Consider the following 19,790-nt stretch of genomic DNA (forward strand, 5'->3'; position numbering starts at 1 on the left):
GCATCATTTTAGCGTTATAAATCTGTAGACTTACCGCTGTATTATCGGGGGCCATATACATTAGTAAATCTGTTATAAACTACATTTTTATTCAGGTTTATATAAAGAAACCAAAGATATCGCTGTGGACAACAATATTCTTTTCGTTTGGCTCTATCTTTAGTTACTATGGACAACAATATTCTTTTCGTTTGGCTTTATCTTTAGTTGCTATGGACAACAATATTCTTTTCGTTTGGCTCTATCTTTAGTTGCTATGGACAACAATATTCTTTTCGTTTGGCTCTATCTTTAGTTGCTATGAGCAACAGTATTGTTGTTGTTTGGTCTCTATTTTTATACAATTATTTGGATCATCAGCTGTTACTCTGTGGGATTTTGAAGCTAATCTTGAACCATCTAGGTGGTACAGACATACTGATGACATTTTCGGTATATGAAATCATGGATTCCCTTCCCTTTTGGAATTCTGTGAATTCCTTAACAATCAACGTCTCGACATCAAAATCATGCTTACACATACCAATCATGTACGGAAGTCTCAATGTCATGGTTATTACTGAAAACAGCAAACTTGCTACTATGGTGACATTCTAAACCATTAAGGAAAACCCATTATTCTACGCTGTATCTCACACCATCTGCCAACTATCAAACGGGATGTCGTTATTGGTCAACTTAAAAGAATTGGAAAGCCTGCAACACCACGAACGGTAAGATCCCAACTACGATGAAACTTCAAAGTTTCTGTTACCCGATGGTTAATCCTATAATAACATTACTAAGGCCTTACACAATTTTATCTTACAAGATTAAAAAAAAAAAACGACAGAGACAAACTCCATTATATCAAAACACTTTCTCATGAATTATGCCCTTCGTTTTCGTCAGGCATTCTGTTTGTGTGTTTTTGAATTTCGCGCAAACCTACACGAGAGCTATCTGCACTAGTCGTCCCTAATTTAACAGTGTAAGACTAGAGGGAAGGCAGCTAGTCATCACCACCCACCGCCAACTCTTTGGCTACTCTTTTACCAACGAATATTGGGTTTGACCGTAACATTATAACGCCCCCACAGCTGAAAGAGCAAGCATATTTGGTGCGATGGGGATTGGAATCTCCGTCGCACCAAACATGCATTTAGAAGACCCGGTTTAAATATCCATATTATACTAAAACTGGGTAAAACTGAAGGACATAGCTATTCGTTAAGCCTCCATAACAACAATCCATGCAAAATCCTAAAAGTGTTTTTCTAAGACCAACTTATTAGAGAAATCCCGCAGAGTTACGAACACTGTAATGGCACGTACACAGTGCTGAGACACAAACGTAGGTGAAGCTAATTGTCCCGTGCATGACCGTTTTAAAGAACACATTCACGATACTGCCAATCTTGACAACAAAGAAGTCGCCATTGAACATTACATCAACGCACGTGACATAATTGACGAGACGCCTTATTGGATCAAACCTTTAAGAGATTTGTGAAACTTTATTTGCAGAAAATTCAAAGAATCTCTTTTCGACTCAACATGAACTCTCTTTAGTTAGCAAATGGAATGCCTGGCCTGTGTAAAGCTGTTATTATTTCATGTTAAACTTATTTTGTTTTAGTTTCTTTGCTTTTACTTTTGTGATAACCGACAATACTTTTAGTACTACTATATTATTGCAGTTTTATATGTTTTTTATTACTATACCTTAAAATTAGTTTTGTAACCTGTAACGTTCATAAACCCTTGAAAAATGTGTAAACCGAAACGTTAGGTTGTATTCTCATTTATAATACACGAGAATTTGACAAAAAGAGACAAAACATTTTTGATGACAAACACTTATTGGGCCTGGCATGGCCTAGCGCGTTAAGGCGTACGCTTCGTAATCTGAGGGTCGCGGGTTCGCGCCCGAGTCGCGCCAAACATGCTCGCCCTCCCAACCGTGGTGGCGTTATAATGTGACGGTCAGTTCCACTATGTGTTGGTAAAAGAATAGCCCAAGAGTTGGCGGCGGGTGGTGATGACTAGCTGCCTTCCCTCTAGTCTTACGCTGCTAAATTAGGGACGGCTAGCACAGATAGCCCCTCGAGTAGCTTTGTGCGAAATTCCAAAACAAACACTTATTACGATTACTAACCCAGTGAATAATGAGAGCCCTAAGCACATCGATTCGTTTAGGTTTTCCTTTGTTTTACTGAACTACACAAAGCGTTGACACGTATAGAAAAAAAATTCAGCGTTGTTTAATAGTTTACACATCAATGTTAATGTAGCAACGAACTAGTTTAATAATATACATACCACAGTTTTTTTTAGAATCATTAAATACGCACGTAACAACTTCACAAAAGTGATTGCATTTAGTGACTTGCCTAATGGCTACGTCACGGAAGAATCGTTAATAAACGTACGTGTCACACACAAATTGTTACCGCAAATAATAATCGTTGAAATGTGTATATATATAATTATTTTAGTGATTAAGGTGTAAATCTGAAAGGTTAGGAAGATAACAATGATAACTTGGTGAGATTATCCTATAAACTCGGATCACCGAAATTCATCTGACAAGAATTTAAAGTGTTAAAGTTTTAGGCTTAGTACTTTTATTTTAGAGCAGTTAATAACGTCATACACCTTATTAGCACCGAAAATTAGGAAAATAATGGGATATTTTAAACTGCACATTTATTGTTTAAAAAGTCTCGTTTGTTCAGTAACACTTATTTCGATGTTTATCCGTTCCTAGTGGCAAAGAAAAACAGGTGTTATCTTTTAACACTGTTTGTTTGCTATTAAGTACAATGGACTATCTAGGCTCCGAACGTAACGGGTATTGAACCTCAATTTTTGTGTAATATACCCTGAAACTAATTAAAGGTAGTTGTTATCCCAAGTCTTTTGTTTGAAGTTAACCACAAAGTTACCCTTGGTTTCTAGCAGTGTGAGCCAGCGGCTTTCTCTGTTTAATTAGTCATTAGTAATTACACAATATCTAGAAAAGAGATTTAATTTTGTGTGAATTATTTTTGTGCTCATATCTGTATACACGCGAACTTAATTGAGAAACCTTTTAGACCATAGTCGCTTTAAGAATAAAGTGTTACAGGAAATAGTTAAACGTTTTTAAGTGTTGAAATCATCAGATGGCAGTATAAATGCTATTTGTAAAGTTCAAAAATGAGGAAAACCACGAGTGATGTGTAACGTAATTTGTAATAATGAAGGGATTGGTCAGCATCATACAAATTATTTCTTGATAAAAAAACGAAAGAATCTATGAAGAGAAACTCAGGAAAGTGAGTTCCTCAAACTACAGTTTTTTATTAAGAAACTATAAAATATATTATTTTCTTTAAACTGTCCTTAACTGCTTCTTCAAATATTTCTGTCCTCTAATGGGGCAGCGATAACTCTACAGACTTACAACGTTTAAATCCGCCGTTCGATTAAGCGCTGTTCCAAAGTGGCTCAGAGGTATGTCTGCGGACTTACAACGCTAAAACCGGGTTTCGATACCATTGATGGGTAGTGCACAGATAACCCATTGAGTAGCTTTATGTTTAATTCAAAACAACAACAGCATCGATTACCCGCGGCTGACAGAGTGCTGATAGCCATTCGTGTTGCTTTGGGAGAAGAAATACAACATCAATTTTATTTTCCATTAATAATGAAAGACAGTTATTATATTCGATTCATTTTGAGAAATGATTTCTTAATTAAAAAATGGGATTCTCAACAGTGTCGTTCAAGGAAGAAGTTTAGTTGTTGTTTTATAGTATTGAATTTTGTTTATAAATGTCATATGAGGAACCTTGTTTGGTAATATTGGATTGTTTTGGGTTTGTATGAATTTCGCGCAAAGCTACACGATGACTCTCTGCGCAAGCCGTCCCTAATTTAGCAGTGTAAGACTAAAAGGAAGGCGCTAGTTATCACAACTCACTGCCAACTCTAGGACTATTCTTTTACCAACGAATAGTGGAATTGACCATCAAATCATAACACTCCTAGCAGCCAAAATGGCGAGCATGTTTGGTGTTATAGGGATTCGAACCCGCAACCCTAAGTTTACCAGTCAAGCGTCCTAGCCACCTGGCTATGCCGAGCCTGTAATAGTAGAAACACATTACTGGACCATATTACAGCTAACTTTGTTGTTTCTTTATCTTATTTCGCACCATTGAATTTATTTGTTTATTAAAACGTTATTGTGTTATTTAAAAACATCTTAAGAGCGGATTTTGTTTGTTAAAATTTATTATTTTTTCTTCTAGTTTTTATTAGAACTTTTTAATAATTATCTCTGAATCTGAATTTCATAGATATAATCACTACTCAGTAGCTGTTAAACTTATGAGTACAGTGTTTTAATATAAATTACATATAACTGACGAAATTAATATCTTGCACTCACAAGGAATCAGTAAAGAAACCAACGTTTCTCAGATTCAGTTGTGTGTTTGTGTTTCTCTTAAAGCAAAGCCACATCGGGCGATCTGCTGAGTACACCAAGAAGAATCGAATCCCTAATTTTAGCGTTGCAAATCTGTAGACTTACCGCTGTACCGCTGGTGGCTCAACGGTAAGCTAAATGATTTATAACGCTAAAGTCAGGGTTTTGATACGTTTAATGTGAACAGTACAGAGAGACATTTGTGTATTTGCGTTCAATAGAAATAAGTACAATACAATAGAATTAAGTTCAATACTTATGTATTGCAGATCAAGATTCGTAATAGCTTAGAAGTCTGAAAACACCGGTTTGTTTATGAGCAAAACAAAGCGTTTGCCGTTTCTGTCCGCATCTTGTTAACAATGCCACTGTTTCTGTTGTTAACACACAGTCGTGAGCCCCATTCTTCTAGGAAAATGAAGCTAATAATAGTAACACAATTTCCAGTATCCTACCGTAACGATGATGAAACAAAGCAAGTGTGTTTTTCAAAGTTTTCGGTTGCTTAATCTCGTGCTCGGTCTTTCCACGCGATGTGCATCGAAACTACACGTGAATACGTAGCTGTGTTGTGTGGCCCACAGTGATTTCAGGCACAAGACGCTTTACACTGGTACCGAGTTCCTGATGAAACCGCCGATAAAACTGTTCCCGCATTCTTGAAACAAATAAACTAGTTTGCCTCCCACAAAGTTTAACTGTTAAGAAATACCTGATATATTTTTTTCGTTTATTTTTTCTAGCTATTTTTTCTTTCCAGTTGGCCAAAAAAAGTAATTAATTATGTAGTTTGTACGTTTGAAATTTGTACATACATTAAAACACACCTGTTATGTTGTGTCAACATTCCAAATTCAAAGGAACTGTACCAAGAATTAAAGAAAGTTTCATATACAGAAATAAACATATACATTTACTCTTTTCCGTACGGGCCCGGCATGGCCAAACGTATTAAGGCGTTCGACTCGTAATCCGAGGGTCACGGGTTCGAATACCGGTCACACCAAACATGCTCGCCCTTTCAGCGGTGGGGGCGTTACAATGTGACGGTCAATCCCACTATTCGTTGGTAAAAGAGTAGCCCAAGAGTTGGCGGTGGGTGGTGATGACTAGCTGCCTTCCCTCTAGTCTTACACTGCTAAATTAGGGACGGCTAGCACAGATAGCCCTCGAGTAGCTTTGTGCGAAATTTCAAAAACAAAACTTTTCCGTACGGGGCCGGCGTGGCCAAACGTGTTAAGGCGTTCGACTCGTAATCCGAGGGTCACGGGTTCGAATACCGGTCACACCAAACATGCTCGCCCTTTCAGCGGTGGCGGCGTTATAATGTCACGGTCAATCCCAAGTAGCCCAAGAGTTGGTGGTGAGTGGTGATGACTCGCTGCTTTCCCTCTAGTCTTACGCTGCTAAAGTAGGGGCGGTTAGCACAGATAGCTCTCGAGTAGCTTTGCGCGATATTCAAAACAAACAAACATTTTCCGTATATTATCGAATTTTTAGATATTTTTATTTCACGAACTGTCTATAATGGTCTTAATATACTGTTTTTAAGTTCTTTGTAGACTTATCTACATGTATATGTACGTTGTTTTCAGGCGCAAACTACATAATGGAATCTAACCCCGGATTTTAGCATTATAGGTTCATAAATTTAAGCTGGGGACTAACTATATGTATAAGCATAGTTGGCTAAGAGATTCTTCGTCGAAACTATATTTTGAGACAGTTATAAACACGCAAAATTATTGTGTTTAAAAAAAAAGTGACTGCTTGGAAAGTTTCTTTTTCTATCTAAATTTATTATATGAATATTTCACAGACAAAACTCATCATTATTATATAGACTTGAAACTGTTGCACAAGTTTTTGTGTTGATTTTCTGTTTGTCACGATTACCATTTTATAGATTATGCTGTATCTTTCAAAATCTAAAACATCAGAATTTTTTTTTTTTTCGTTTAAGTTACTCAAGAAAGAAAAGGAATAATTTTATATTTTTGTCGCCAGGTGGCAAACACTTATGATCACGTGATACATTCTTTGATGAGAAAGTGTATAAATGTCTCATCGAGGGAATTTAACGTTTTTCATCATCACTAAATCACGTACGTCAACAATCAGTCATCGCGACCTCAACGTAACAACACGTGTTTAAAGATTTTACTTGAAATAGTATTCAATGAAGACTCTTGTTTCTGTTTTTATTTTGTGTATCCCAAAATCTTAGTCGATAAATCAACCATTGAAGCATTTAATACATTTTGTCCGGGGATTCACTGAATCTTCATTACTTGAAACAAGTTTCAGTTAATAGCTCTGTTTTTAATTTTTAATAACTCAAAATTAGAGTTTTTTAGGTCAAGTGTGTTACCTTCATTAGAGATTGACCGTTTAAAAATCACATATGCTGTTTAGAAATTAATAAATGAAGGATATTATGATGTTTACCTAAAGACACTGTACAATACAACATGTACATTTTAGAAAGGTGGACCTTTCTTCTTCGAACACAAACAGTTTTGCCCTAAAAAAGAAAGGTTCACATTTAAAAGGTTGTAAAATATCGTATTTTTGCGTTAAACTGACGTTTTGAACCCACGTGTCTTTCTAACATCACGAAGTTTTGTTTACCTTGTGGAACAGATTTCATATTAGAGTAGATTGCACTTGATTATAGTTTAAAATTAATGAATAGGTAAAAGTTTAACTGTCTGTAATCCCTTATTTAAATTATCAAATATTACCTCGTCTTATGGCATAATGAAGTTTAAGTGTTGATATTTTAAAAGAAATTGAAAACAAGTGACTTGGAATATACAACCAAACGTTTAATTTCTCAAATAATTTAAATACTGAAAAATGTCCCAACAAAGACTTACTTTAGTCGCATTGTTATCCAACTGAAATAATTATTTTCACTATCACATATCAATATTGTTGTTAACGTTTTCATTTCAGGCTAGAATACTAAACTTTCAGTCTAAAAATCATTTAAAAGCTTAGCACTACACTAAGTAAGGCGTTTAGAAGTTTCTATTAAGTAAAATACATCATGATTTAGATGCAGGACATATAGCTTTGAATTAATTTGCACTTTCAATGTTAAACCTTTTTTAATTCAATTTTTTAGCATTCCTTTTATTAGCGCTATCTAAAGTCATTTTTAAAAACCATACTTGGCTTACAAAAAGTCAAACCTGATAATTATTGGATTGGTTTCAGACAGACTGACAGTTATATTTTAAGATATTTGTTTTGTTTCAAAATAATAGTAGCTTTAAACGTTAGTTATTCAGGTTTAAGACTTTGTAACCGCGTTGGATATTGCTCTTTTTAAGGTTCAAGAACAACAATATATAAAACACACATAGCAAAGTGACATTACAACAATGTATAAAACACACATAGCAAAGTGACTCTACAGATTATGGCTGCTTGTACAAACTACAAAGTAAAAACCGCCAATTTTACATTCATGAAATGGTTATGTGCTGCGTTACATGAACACATACTAACCTTTCAAATAGTCGTATATTTTAAATAAATTACTGAAACGACGTACCACTATTTGTTTTACGACTGGTATACACATGCATTGCGAACTTGACCATTTCATTACTGTAAATATGGTGGTATGGACAAACCATACAAAACTTTTTAGGGCTATAATTGGCTTGATGTTGGAAGCCAACTGGTTTAGAAAGAATCTTGTGAAATATTGAACTTATATGAATCTGAAATTGTTTTTTTTTACAAAACAAAACTATATTCCATCAATTGCCAGCTATACAAGAAATAGTAGAGAGAACTGCGCTTAGTCGCCAAAGTTGAAGTTAAAATGTATGTTAAAACACAACTCTACTGTGACTGACATCTATCAATAAGTTTACAGACAAAAACCGCTTCCAATTTTCTCTCGGTATCATTCGGAATACCTCGAAGTGACTTATATTCACAAAATCAGACTCGAGTTAATCTGAAAGAAATATAAATAAAATACACCTTTTTATCAATATTAAAATGCCTCTGCTCCAATTGCCGTCAGTAGAAGCTTTGCCTGTAACAACAGTCTACTGTGATAAAGGAGAACTGAAAACTTTCCATTGAAAAGGAGCATTTATGTTGATTGTTAATTGTTAATTTAGTATTTACCTGAGAAGACAAGCCTAGAGAAACCGAAACTATACATGCGCGTATATATACAATACAGACGATACAACGCAGATGGACACTTCGAGCGACCTCTGTTTTTATGGTATCGGAAGGGTTGTCTTCTCTCGCACTGGTTCCAGAGTATTGTGATAGCAATACGAACCACGCTGTTTGTGGAATGGTTCCTCTAACTAGCATTCTCCATCCTGGTATTAGTCCTAGTTTTAAACGGACGATGTACTTTCTTTTCTAATTACAGTGGTGTTCTTCCTTAATATAGCTACACTGTTCACACACTACTTTACAACACCACTTGAATTTACAGTTACATTTCTCTTCTACACGACGTAGAGCAGTTTGATAGCCCCGTCCACAACACAAGAGTCTGCAGCCGTCCATGCCATAGCTTGTGTGGTTGCATATCCGGCCCGCCGTTCCAAAAACTCCTAATCTGTCAGAGTGAAACCCGATAAAATTATTACTACATCACACATACCTGCTAAAATATATTTCAATCTAGTCACAAAAATGGCACATAATCCAACACTGTAAATAAGAGGAACATTTTTAAGATTCGTAAGAGTGAAAGTTTTTGTTATTACAGCTAAATAACAATGAAAATAAAGCATGCAGGTAATAAAATCAAACAGCCTATTCATCAGCTATTCATCAACGGGAAATAATTAAAATGCACATTAGTGTATAGACTACTCATCGGAAAACCATGTGTGTGTGTGTGACCGTCATAGATTTGTTTGTTTGTTTGTTTTGAATTTCGCGCAGATATCCCTTGTGTAGCTTTGCGCCAACTCTTGGGCTACTCTTTTACCAACGAAAAGTGGGATTGAACGTAGCATTATAATGCCTCCATTGCTGAAAGGACGAGTATGTTTTGGTGTAACAGCGATTCAAACCCTCGGCTTTCAGTTTACGAGTCGAATGCACTAACCCTCTGGCCATGCCGGACCCGCCATACCTTCAAGAGGAAGGAACATAGAGACCTGAAGCTCTACACGCCTACTAAAGGGATTTTGCAGTTTTTGCTCTATAGCATTTAAGCTCCATAATTCTGCTCCCAGAAGGTCTATAATAAAATATCATATTTTTTCCTAATTTTCATTTACTGAATGGACAATATGTGGAGGTTCTTCTGCAAAAATATTGTTGTAAAAGAACAAAATGGCAAAATAAACCTGCCAAGATTGGCCAAAAAGTGGAGGAAAATGGACATATTTTACCAAAAATAAAAAATATTTAATAGGGTATAACACCAAGCTTTTCTTAGCCATTCAAAGGCAACATGAAAGAAAAGAGACCTCAGAACTTCGCCAGGACTCATGAAACAGACACTCAGGATACTAGAAATGACTTTTGGCTGTATCTCGTATCTAAAAGAATTTCACATACACACACAGAGTCGACCAATAAAATATCTATATAATACCCTAGCGAAACCAAATAATTTGGCTAGTAATAAATATATTACGTAAGGATGGAATAAAGAAATAACAGAGCGAGTAAGTAACAGTGGATTTCCTTCTAAATGTAACTATTATTACTGCTATTTTAAAGGTTCTTTCCTTTCTCGATGTTGTCGATTGGTTCAGCACTTGGCAGGTTATATCTCATAGTAAATATTTTAAATCTGATGAAGTGTATTGTTTGTTGTTACTGCCTGTACACTAGATTAACACTTTTCTTGTGTGATTTGCGATTGTTACTGAGGGTGATACATGTAAGATGAAATACTTCTAATTTCAACGAAATAATGACTGTTTGTTTTCAAAAATTATAAAATATCATTTTGGCAATAATATAAAGAGTTGTTCCACTTTCATCTATTCCTATACCGATTTCGTTTAACATGATTTCTTTAACTAATTGGTTGTTGTTGAGTATCATGGTGTTTATCCAAGACTGAATAATGATTTCTTGTTATATGAATACAAGAATACAACTAACATGAGTTTCTTTCAAACGCATTAACTGCCTATTTGTGTTTTCAAAACTGTTGTATTGGTTTATCTCAAGAAACCAAATAACTCGTAGGTATTTTGAAATAAAAATTCTTAAAGTTAAACTTAACTAGCCAAATAAACCTTGACGACAAACTAGCCAAATAAACCTTGACTACAAACTAGCCAAATAAACCTTGACGACAAACTAGCCAAATAAACCTTGACGACAAACTAGCCAAATAAACCTTGACTACAAACTTTATAACTTTCAAAGAAGTAACGTTGGTTCTACCTGCATCTCACGAAATGAACTAAGTTCCGTTTCGTTCCTGTTATAATAATCAAGAGACCCATCAAAGTAAGTTATATTTTCTTGGCAACTTACGTTTCGTTCCTGTTACAGTAATCAGGAGATTCATCAAGATAAACTAAATCTTTCTTGCCGGGGCGTTTAATATTTTTTCCGAAAGGCCTTAGTCGAAGCTTCTTATGCCTCTGTACCGCCCTAACACGAGTTGCACCATCAAACTTCTTGGTGAGCCACTGACCAACGGACCTGAAAGGTTTCAAATACATCCAGCAAACTCTCATAGAGCATGATCCGGACACGCCGTGGCACTTACACAAACGTTCTTTGTTTCTTTTTAAGGCCTGAAAATAAGCATATAAAACTATATTTTAGGAATTCATAAAACCTTTTGACTCAAATAAAATTTCTTGACCTTTATTATAGACCCACAGACCTCATTTTCTGTATTTTCCATTCAATTTGTACTAACTCTCATTTGGGTTAGAATAATCAAAACATTGTGAACTTCTTTGAATTAACTTTTAAAATATATACTAGCAAAGTAACTTAAACAAAACCGATCTGAGAAGTTAGTTAGGAAAAAAAAAAGAGATATTATGTCGTGAAATGTTGATATTTCGTAGTGCAACATTTTAACTACAGATTGGTCCTTTCGCTTGTTATTTGCAAAGAGAAAGTATCAAAGAAACATTTTATACTGTAAAATAAACTGATTATGAGTTTATATCTTTAAAATGTATTAAATCACTTGGTAGTTTGGTCTTCTTCCGTTAGGTTTCTTTCCAAAATTCGAGATATTATATTTTCAACCTCAATGGCTTCTTTTTTGTACGTGGCCTAAACTATATCTGTCCCTAATTCTGGACTAGGGACCAGAGGAAAAGCAGTATAAGCTGCAAGAACTTTGTTCATCTTTGAGCAGAATAAATGGATTGACCGTTATTCATGTTACGCATCTGCATCTGGAAACGTGGTATGTACTTTCACGGTTATAACGCGCCAATAATTTAGAGTATAGGAAACGTTCAGCTTAATTCGGTGTGAATCTCTGACCTTACGATACGTAACTTGACATTTACAACTTGTCGGCCCGGCATGGCCAGGTGTGTTAAGGCACTCGACTCGTAGTCTGAGGGTCGAGGTTTGGAATCCTCGTCGCACCAAACATGCTCGCCCTTTCAGCCATGGGGGCGTTATAATATGACAGCCAAGCCCACTATTCGTTGGTTAAAGAGCAGCCCAAGAATTGGAGGTGGGTGGTGATGACTAGCTGCCTTCCCTCTAGTCTTACACTGCAAAACTAGGGCTGGCTAGCGCAGATAGTCCTCTTGTAGCTTTGCGTGAAATTCAAAACAAACCAAACCAAAACCAACTTGTCACGCCCCTACTTGCCAAGACTCGATCCATAGCAAAAATGAATAAATATTAAATCATAAATTAGAATATAAAGATTCTTTTTTTTCTTCTTTTATAGATCGAAATAATGTGTGAATAAAATGTTGTAAATTTCACCCATTCAGGGCAGTGTCACCTTCATGTCATAACCCATCATTAAGTCCAACTTATAATTTGAAAGTTACGTTGTTTTAAATTCCATGCTTAATAGGTTATAACACTGCACTGGTTTAAAATAATTTGACTATTTATTAAAAAAAACATATTGCTCCTCTTTTGATAAAATATTTCCAATAATCTCTTCAGTTTCTTACAGATGAATGAGAGTTAATTTGGTAATATGAACGTTGTTTAAAAATATTTTCAAATAAAAAATGCTATCTCTAACTTCTGATGCAATGAATAAACACTTTAAATGAACATTCATAACTTTTTTATAGATTATGGGTTAATTCGCCTTCACTTTTCTTTCTAAGATTTTAAGGTATAAAAGATCTTGACTCAGTCCTATAACTGAACTAGACCCATAGTCAGTTTCACAACACAATGCCAGGTTTTGTCCGTGTTGATTATACCAGTGTTTTACTCTTTTGCACGCGATGCACACAACTTATCACACCGTGTGGCACGTGAGGAATACAACTTGGAAATAACGTAAATTTCTGTTTTACAAATCTCCTCAAAATCCTTTGGATAATCTTTCAGGAGTTAATTAAATATTCTTTCACAAACACGTTTCTTGTTTTTTTGGCTGAGCTATGAATGCTTAAGAACTCCTCTTACTGGAACTTGCAAGGTTTCAGTAGCACTTCAGAGTTGATATGATTAAGATATTTGTACAATTCAAGCCTTGATTGCTGTGGATATTTGGTTGTCATTGATTCATCTGTCATCATTTTGGGAAAAGATATCTAGCCAAAAATAAATCGACTAACTTTAAACAAGAGAGTTTGTTTTTTTTAATTTCGCGCAAGACTACACGAGGGCTATCTGCTCTAGCCGGCCATAATTTATGAGTGTAAGACTAGAGGGAAGGCATCTTGTCATCACCACCCACCGCCAACCCTTGGGCTACTCTTTTTTCAACGAATAGTGGGATTGACCGTCACATTATAACTCCCCACGGCTGAAAGGGCGAGCATGTTCGGTGCGACCGGGATTCGAACCCGCGACCCTCGGATTACGAGTCGAGTGTCTTGACCACGTGACCATGCCAGGTCCAAACAAGAGAGAGATGGCTGGGTACATTTATGGAGGTGTTTTATGGATATAAATGATAATATCTGAAGAAACTTTTCGAGTGTATAAATTAAAATGATTTAAAACTTTAAATCATAGGCATATTTTCAGTGTTTCTTTTGGTTGGTAGCCTTTCGTTTTCAATTAATATTACATGTTTTGAGACTGTTCGGTATGAATGATTAGAAATTTTATTATCTGAAATAACAGATACTTTTAATTCATCACGAGCGTTCAGTATTGTAAAAGTCCGAATAATTAACAAACAAATGAAACCATTGTATAAATATATATATATATAACTTCTATTAATGAAATCTCATGGGAATCAAATCAAATTACCTATATCTATGGAAACCAACCTATTGAATCAAACAATTATGAATACACTCAAGATTTCTGTTATTCGCTACTTGTGGTTCACCAAGGTCATGGTAACTAACTCCAAAACAACGATTAGGACTGCGAGAGATGGTTTCTAAACATATCCCACAATGCCTAAAATCAACGATATCCTATTTTCTCAGCCGTGCGCCAGTGGCTTTAAAGATAGATAGATGAGAGTGCGTCATGCAGGTCACTTCGCCAAATTATTATTAGATAGAAAAATTACTTCTCTTCACATCATAGAACAGTCGAGATTACTACAAACTTAGAATACAATCTCCCGAAGATTTTGACTCGAATCATTATCTCGCTTACGCGGTTCTAAGAAGAGTAATATATCGTAAAAGTAATTACTCTGACGTAGCAACTGGACTACATTGACTTGTGGCACTAATTTTTATGTTCATGTGAAAATCTTTTGCTGTAAATAATAAGTGTGTCATTTGTAAACAAGATGTTAATTTATGTAAATAAATAAACGAAACGAATATGTTCGTGAATGTTATTTCCTTTCGGAAACGAAAGAATCTTCCCAAGAGTTTGGATCTGAGTAATAATAATAAATATTTCAAAATCACTTCAGTTCTAGCAACACATGATACACGAGACTGGTATTGTACAATAACAACACAACTAACCATTCTGTTGTAAGTAACAACACGCGCAGGATACAAATGTTCGTTTGAGCACAAAGTTTCACAATGAACAGCCTGCGTTGTACCCATCACGGGGATCGATCCCGTAATTTTAGCTTAGTGGTAAGTTTTAGGGCTTACAGAGCTACAGGGGTTTCATACAAACGGAGGACAAGAACAAATCTGTCCCAAGTCTTTTTAAAGCCTAAACATTACCCACACTAGTTCTGTGTGAAATCTGTAGTCCATTACACATTTTCACGTACAAAAATAGGTACTGTTTATGTTCTAATTTTATTACTTATGCACATGTTCCATACTAAGGTATTGTACAGGAGTTAGAGATGTGTATAGTATTGATAAGGCTAACTATATGAATGTATACATGAGTCAGAGTATGTAAGAGTATAAATATATATATATATACATACGTATATATATATATAATAATATAATTTCAGTAAACCTTTACTGTAAGCATTTTATGGGTGCTATTCTATTAATTAAATTGTGGTATCTACAAACTCTACAAGTCTGTTGGACAATACTATGTATTTTACACCAGTTCCAGTATCAATACAATTTTAAAAACATTGTAGTAACGGGTCCAATATTTAAAGTAAATAATCCTAATGCTACCATATCACTAGGAACAATATCTAGTCATTTTGAAAGAGATGGAACAAATTGAAGGAAAAAAACGCGTTCCTCTTGATCACATAAAGTGTTTGTGTGGTTTCTTATAGCGAAGCCACATCGAGCTATCTGCTGTATCCACCGAGGGCAGTCGAACCCCTGATTTTACCGTTATAAATCCAAAGACTTACACATGTCCCACCAGAGGACATCACATAAATACTGTAGTTTATGACTGGTAATAGTAGTACGATTTAATTAAGGGCCACTCGCTATACAAGCAAGTGTTTTACAAATTCAGTTAAATTGTTAATCCACTATAGGAATTGTTACTTCGGCTCTTTCCAACAGTTTAAGGTACCAAACATGTTATAGTGATATTAGAAACCTTTATTTATTTACTCGATTCTTCCTTCTAAGAACACCATAAAAAAAAAAAATGTTCCTTTACACCACAACCAAAACTAACTTTTATTTTATGAAAAGAGCTTCATGTGTTTTAGCACTAAGCTCATTTAATTAAATGATTAATTTTTATAAGTCATTATGAATTTCAGAAATCCTTTTACTTATATGCATGGCCCGGCATGACCAGGTGTGTTAAGGCGTTCGATTCGTAATTCGAGTGTCGCGGTTTCGAATCCCGGTCGCACCGAACATGCTCGCCCTTTCAGCCGTGGGGCGTTATAATGTGACTGTCAATCCCACTGTTCGTTGATAAAAGAGTAGCCCAAGAGTTGGCGGTGGGTGGTGATGACTAGGTGCCTTTTCTCTAGTCTTATACTACTACATTAGGGACGGCTAGTGCGGATAGCCCTCGTGTAGCTTTGCGCGAAATTCAGAAACAGCCAAACAAACTGAACATCCGCTAGCTACTATTCTATCTACCACCAGCTGTTTTAACTTTTCTCTAGCTTTCTTTGTCTTTTCTAAGCTATCTGCTTATAAGCTATTGATTCATTTAATAGAAAACAAATACAGATGTCTTTTTGTTTTCTTTTTGGTGATTAAAGGTTTTGTAGTTTCCTAACACTATTCATTGTATTTTTATTAAAGGTTGTTCCATTTATTATTGTCATAGATTTGCTGAAGCTGGAATATTTGTACTTCCGAAACATTAGTTACAGATGTTTACAATTGCTGGTGGCTCTAATGCTCATTATCATACTGTAATTAGTTGTTTTTATTGGATTTAGTGCAAAGCTATACGAGAACTACCTGGACTAGCCGTTCTTAATTATAAAATGGTAGGTTACGAGTAGTGCAACCAGTCAACATTACCCACCCCCAATTATTTGGATACTCTTGTCAGATCGACATGTGAGACTTAAACGTCGTTCTTATAACGCACACACGACCTCAAACTGTGACTATTTTTGAAGGTAGTTGTTACGAGAACCTTGGAATTCACTGTCTGACTGCATACCATTGGGCTGAGCTAGGCCTTTTGACTTTAAAAAAACAACCATATTTGAATCAATACAAATTATTTTAATGATTAGTGAATTTTTACTTTCAAAAAAATGGACTAGACTTAGCTTAGTGATTACCACTTAGGGCTGTGGATCGGTAATCTGGGGTTCGAAATAACAATAGCAACCAATACAGTTATTTCATTCAAAGGTTCGCAGCCACTGTCTTTCTTTCGGTCAGTAATTTAAAATTATGGACAGCTATAACTTACATCTATGGGTCTCCAACCAAGCGATTTAGTCCACGAGCGTATAGAGTGCCGTCCATATTGAAACTAACAATTCTTTACATAAAAACATTATTTTTTATTAAACGTCAGTTTAAGTCGAATGTACTAATATATTTAATGTTTGTCACACGTTCACCAAACTATAAACTCAAAATTCGTGTGATAGGTGAAGTTATAAGTGTAAAAATAAATTAAAATGTTGTAAAACACGAAACTAAAATGTTGTACATTAAATTTTAAACCAGACAAAAGTGTGTATCGTTTAGAAGGGTCAGAAACAAAATACATTAGTTGAAATAAATCACACAGTTATGGATTCAGAATCATACGCATAAGCTAAATATTACAAACTTTAATAACGAAAAGTTCGAGTTTTCTAAGTTTGTCGTTTTTTGCTTACCTTTCTTCCTGCACGATTGTTATGCAAGTTCATTAAACCCTCGGGGGTATTCCGGTCCTCTCCCGTGTCCACAAAGTCTTTACTGAATTTTGACCCAAATCGGACGTCTTCAGAACAGCCGCCCCACTCCCATTGTCCCTTCGTATCACGTGACCGAATTTTCTGATCACATCCACATTCCGACAGCTCGCCCTTGCTACAAGCCCTCGTGATACTATAAGCTACTCCTGCTGCTGATATGGCATAGACGTAAGCTTTCTCTCGACTTTCTGAAAGAAGAAACTAATATGATTAGGATATATTAAATTATTAATATTCTACGCATGAATTTAAACTAAGCATTCATCATATTCTAAATACTGAATGTAACTAACAATGGCCGGGGAAGTACTAAGTAACAAAATCTCTCACTTTAATCTATTGTTTCAAAGCTGCCATTGCAAAAAAAATAATAATAATCTTAACAATGTTAATAACACGTTCGATAATACAAAAAAAAAAGGTTAAATTTGCTGTAGCCAGTGGAAATTCATCTGACCTTTCTGTTTGATGAAAATCGTTTATGCAAAATAAATATTAGATAATTAAATTTCCTGAAGGACTGGTGAAGTCTAATTGTCAACGTCTCTGGAATGTAAATCCGAAAATTCACGGTTCGCGTCTCGTTGATCCCAAAACTCACTCTGCTACTTTGGACTTTTGGTGCCGCACAGGAATAATGGTCGGATCCAACTATTCAGACAGACAAAACTAATCAAGAGGTTGATGGATGATAATGTTGACCAGCTGCCTTCTATCTGGTCTATCGCTACAAAACTAGGTGTAACTATACACAGGTAGCTATTTGTTTTAAATAAATAAGTTTATTGTTTTGACCATTTGTTATAGTGAATATACACATTGATTCTACAACTCTTTCACTATGGAGACTGAGCGAGGAAGGAAGCAATAGGCGCAGAACAACACTTAAAAAACAAATTCTGATTCGAAGTTGATGTACTACGAGTGGCAAATACATTATTTTATTGGTTACCACACATACCCATTCGCCAATAGTTAGTGTTTTTCACACTTCGTGTATTTCATGCTGTTTTGTAACCTTACAAAGATATCGGCATTGCTACTACACCTATCTCGAGCGTTTGTGATTGGCTATACAAAACAGGTTGTGTGTATCATATCTCATGTTAGGGATGTTTTAATAAATTTTACATAGTTTCAGTAAATTGTCTTACTGATAAAAAGTGAAAACATATATCCACTTTAATTAAACTGTATTTACCTTAAAAAACTAGATAAATAAATACAATTAAAGAATGGTGTAGTTACACGTTAAAATAACACAAAATAATTAAATAGGAATATAGTCAATGCGTTACATAAATTACGTAAGCATTGGTTTTTTTTAGGAAATGGCTCTAATCTCTAAGAAGAGTTTAGGTTTGGTTTGGTTTGGTTTGTTTTGAATTTCGCGCAAGACTACACTAGGGCTATCTGCTCTAGCCGTCCATAATTTAGCAGTTTAAGACTAGAGAGAAGGCATCTTGTCATCACCACCCACCGCCAACTCCTGGGCTACTCTTTTATCAACGAACAGTGGGATTGACAGTCACATTATAACGCCCCACGGCTGAAATGGCGAGCATGTTTGATGTGACGGGGATTTGAACCCAGGGTTTGGGCTACTTTTACTTTAATTTTAGTATGTATTTTAAACCAGCTTTTAAGTTTAAACTTGATGTAAATTTTATGAAAGTAACGCACAAAAAAGCAAGTAAACCGGTACTTGACAAAAGTGGAAAGGTATATAATTGTATGGCATTAACACACTAGTTGGAATACTCGTGCCCTGGACAGAATCCATTTAAATTCATGTTTAATGAAACGTTATCCTAGAACATCCAAAATTGTTTCCCTTATACTGTGAAGGATTTACTATCATATATCTATTGTAATATCTAAATTTGTTTAAGTTAAATGTATATTTTAAAATATACATAACTTACACTGTTCAATCTGTATTGTGAAATTCCCGACCATTTACTAAAATTATAGAAGATTCTTGTGTGTAAGAATCAATAAAATATGTGTGTACGTAAACACAAGTGATAACGTCTATATTGTTGTACAGACTAAAATTTCTAGAAACTCTCCTCACGCCTATAAATGTAAGCAACACAACGGGCCAAAAGACAGTATATATTATTGGTCTGCTATAGTCGGGGTGCCATAAACCTCGGAAGCTATAACTGAGATTGATGTAACGTTAACATCAGATATTTCATCAGGAACCTTTATAGATTTCGAATATTATAAACGATTTAACTTCAGCGGATTCACATCGGACATTACTATTTTTACGAAGACATTATATAACTTCAGTGGCAAAAAACTCAACGCGTGGTAAGCGAAGAACAAAAAACACGGAAATAGTTAGCTTCCTGTTAAGTGAATTTTACCTTCATAAACTCGAAATTATCTCATTCATCGTGAACCCTTGATGAGGTATCAAAGAAG

At 35.3% G+C, this 19,790-nt stretch overlaps 1 protein-coding gene across 4 annotated transcripts in view; it reads right to left on the minus strand.

The window, feature by feature from the left end:
* Positions 1–7,266: 7,266 nt before the first annotated feature.
* The window catches only part of LOC143231958 (protein Wnt-5b-like), a 68,016-nt gene continuing 55,492 nt past the window's right edge, over positions 7,267–19,790 (minus strand). For 3 of the 4 annotated variants that reach the window (XM_076466846.1, XM_076466849.1, XM_076466848.1), the window contains exons 3-5: positions 17,274–17,542; positions 10,955–11,220; positions 7,267–9,062 (exon numbers count right to left, since the gene is read on the minus strand). In XM_076466846.1, the coding sequence (XP_076322961.1) occupies positions 8,861–9,062; positions 10,955–11,220; positions 17,274–17,542 (737 nt within the window). In that variant the 3' untranslated portion in view covers positions 7,267–8,860. The remainder of the gene's footprint in view (positions 9,063–10,954; positions 11,221–17,273; positions 17,543–19,790) is intronic. The other variant, XM_076466847.1, reaches the window with a different exon arrangement.

Source organism: Tachypleus tridentatus, chromosome 11 (assembly GCF_004210375.1).
Source record: "Tachypleus tridentatus isolate NWPU-2018 chromosome 11, ASM421037v1, whole genome shotgun sequence".
Taxonomy (NCBI): Eukaryota; Metazoa; Arthropoda; class Merostomata; order Xiphosura; family Limulidae; genus Tachypleus; species Tachypleus tridentatus.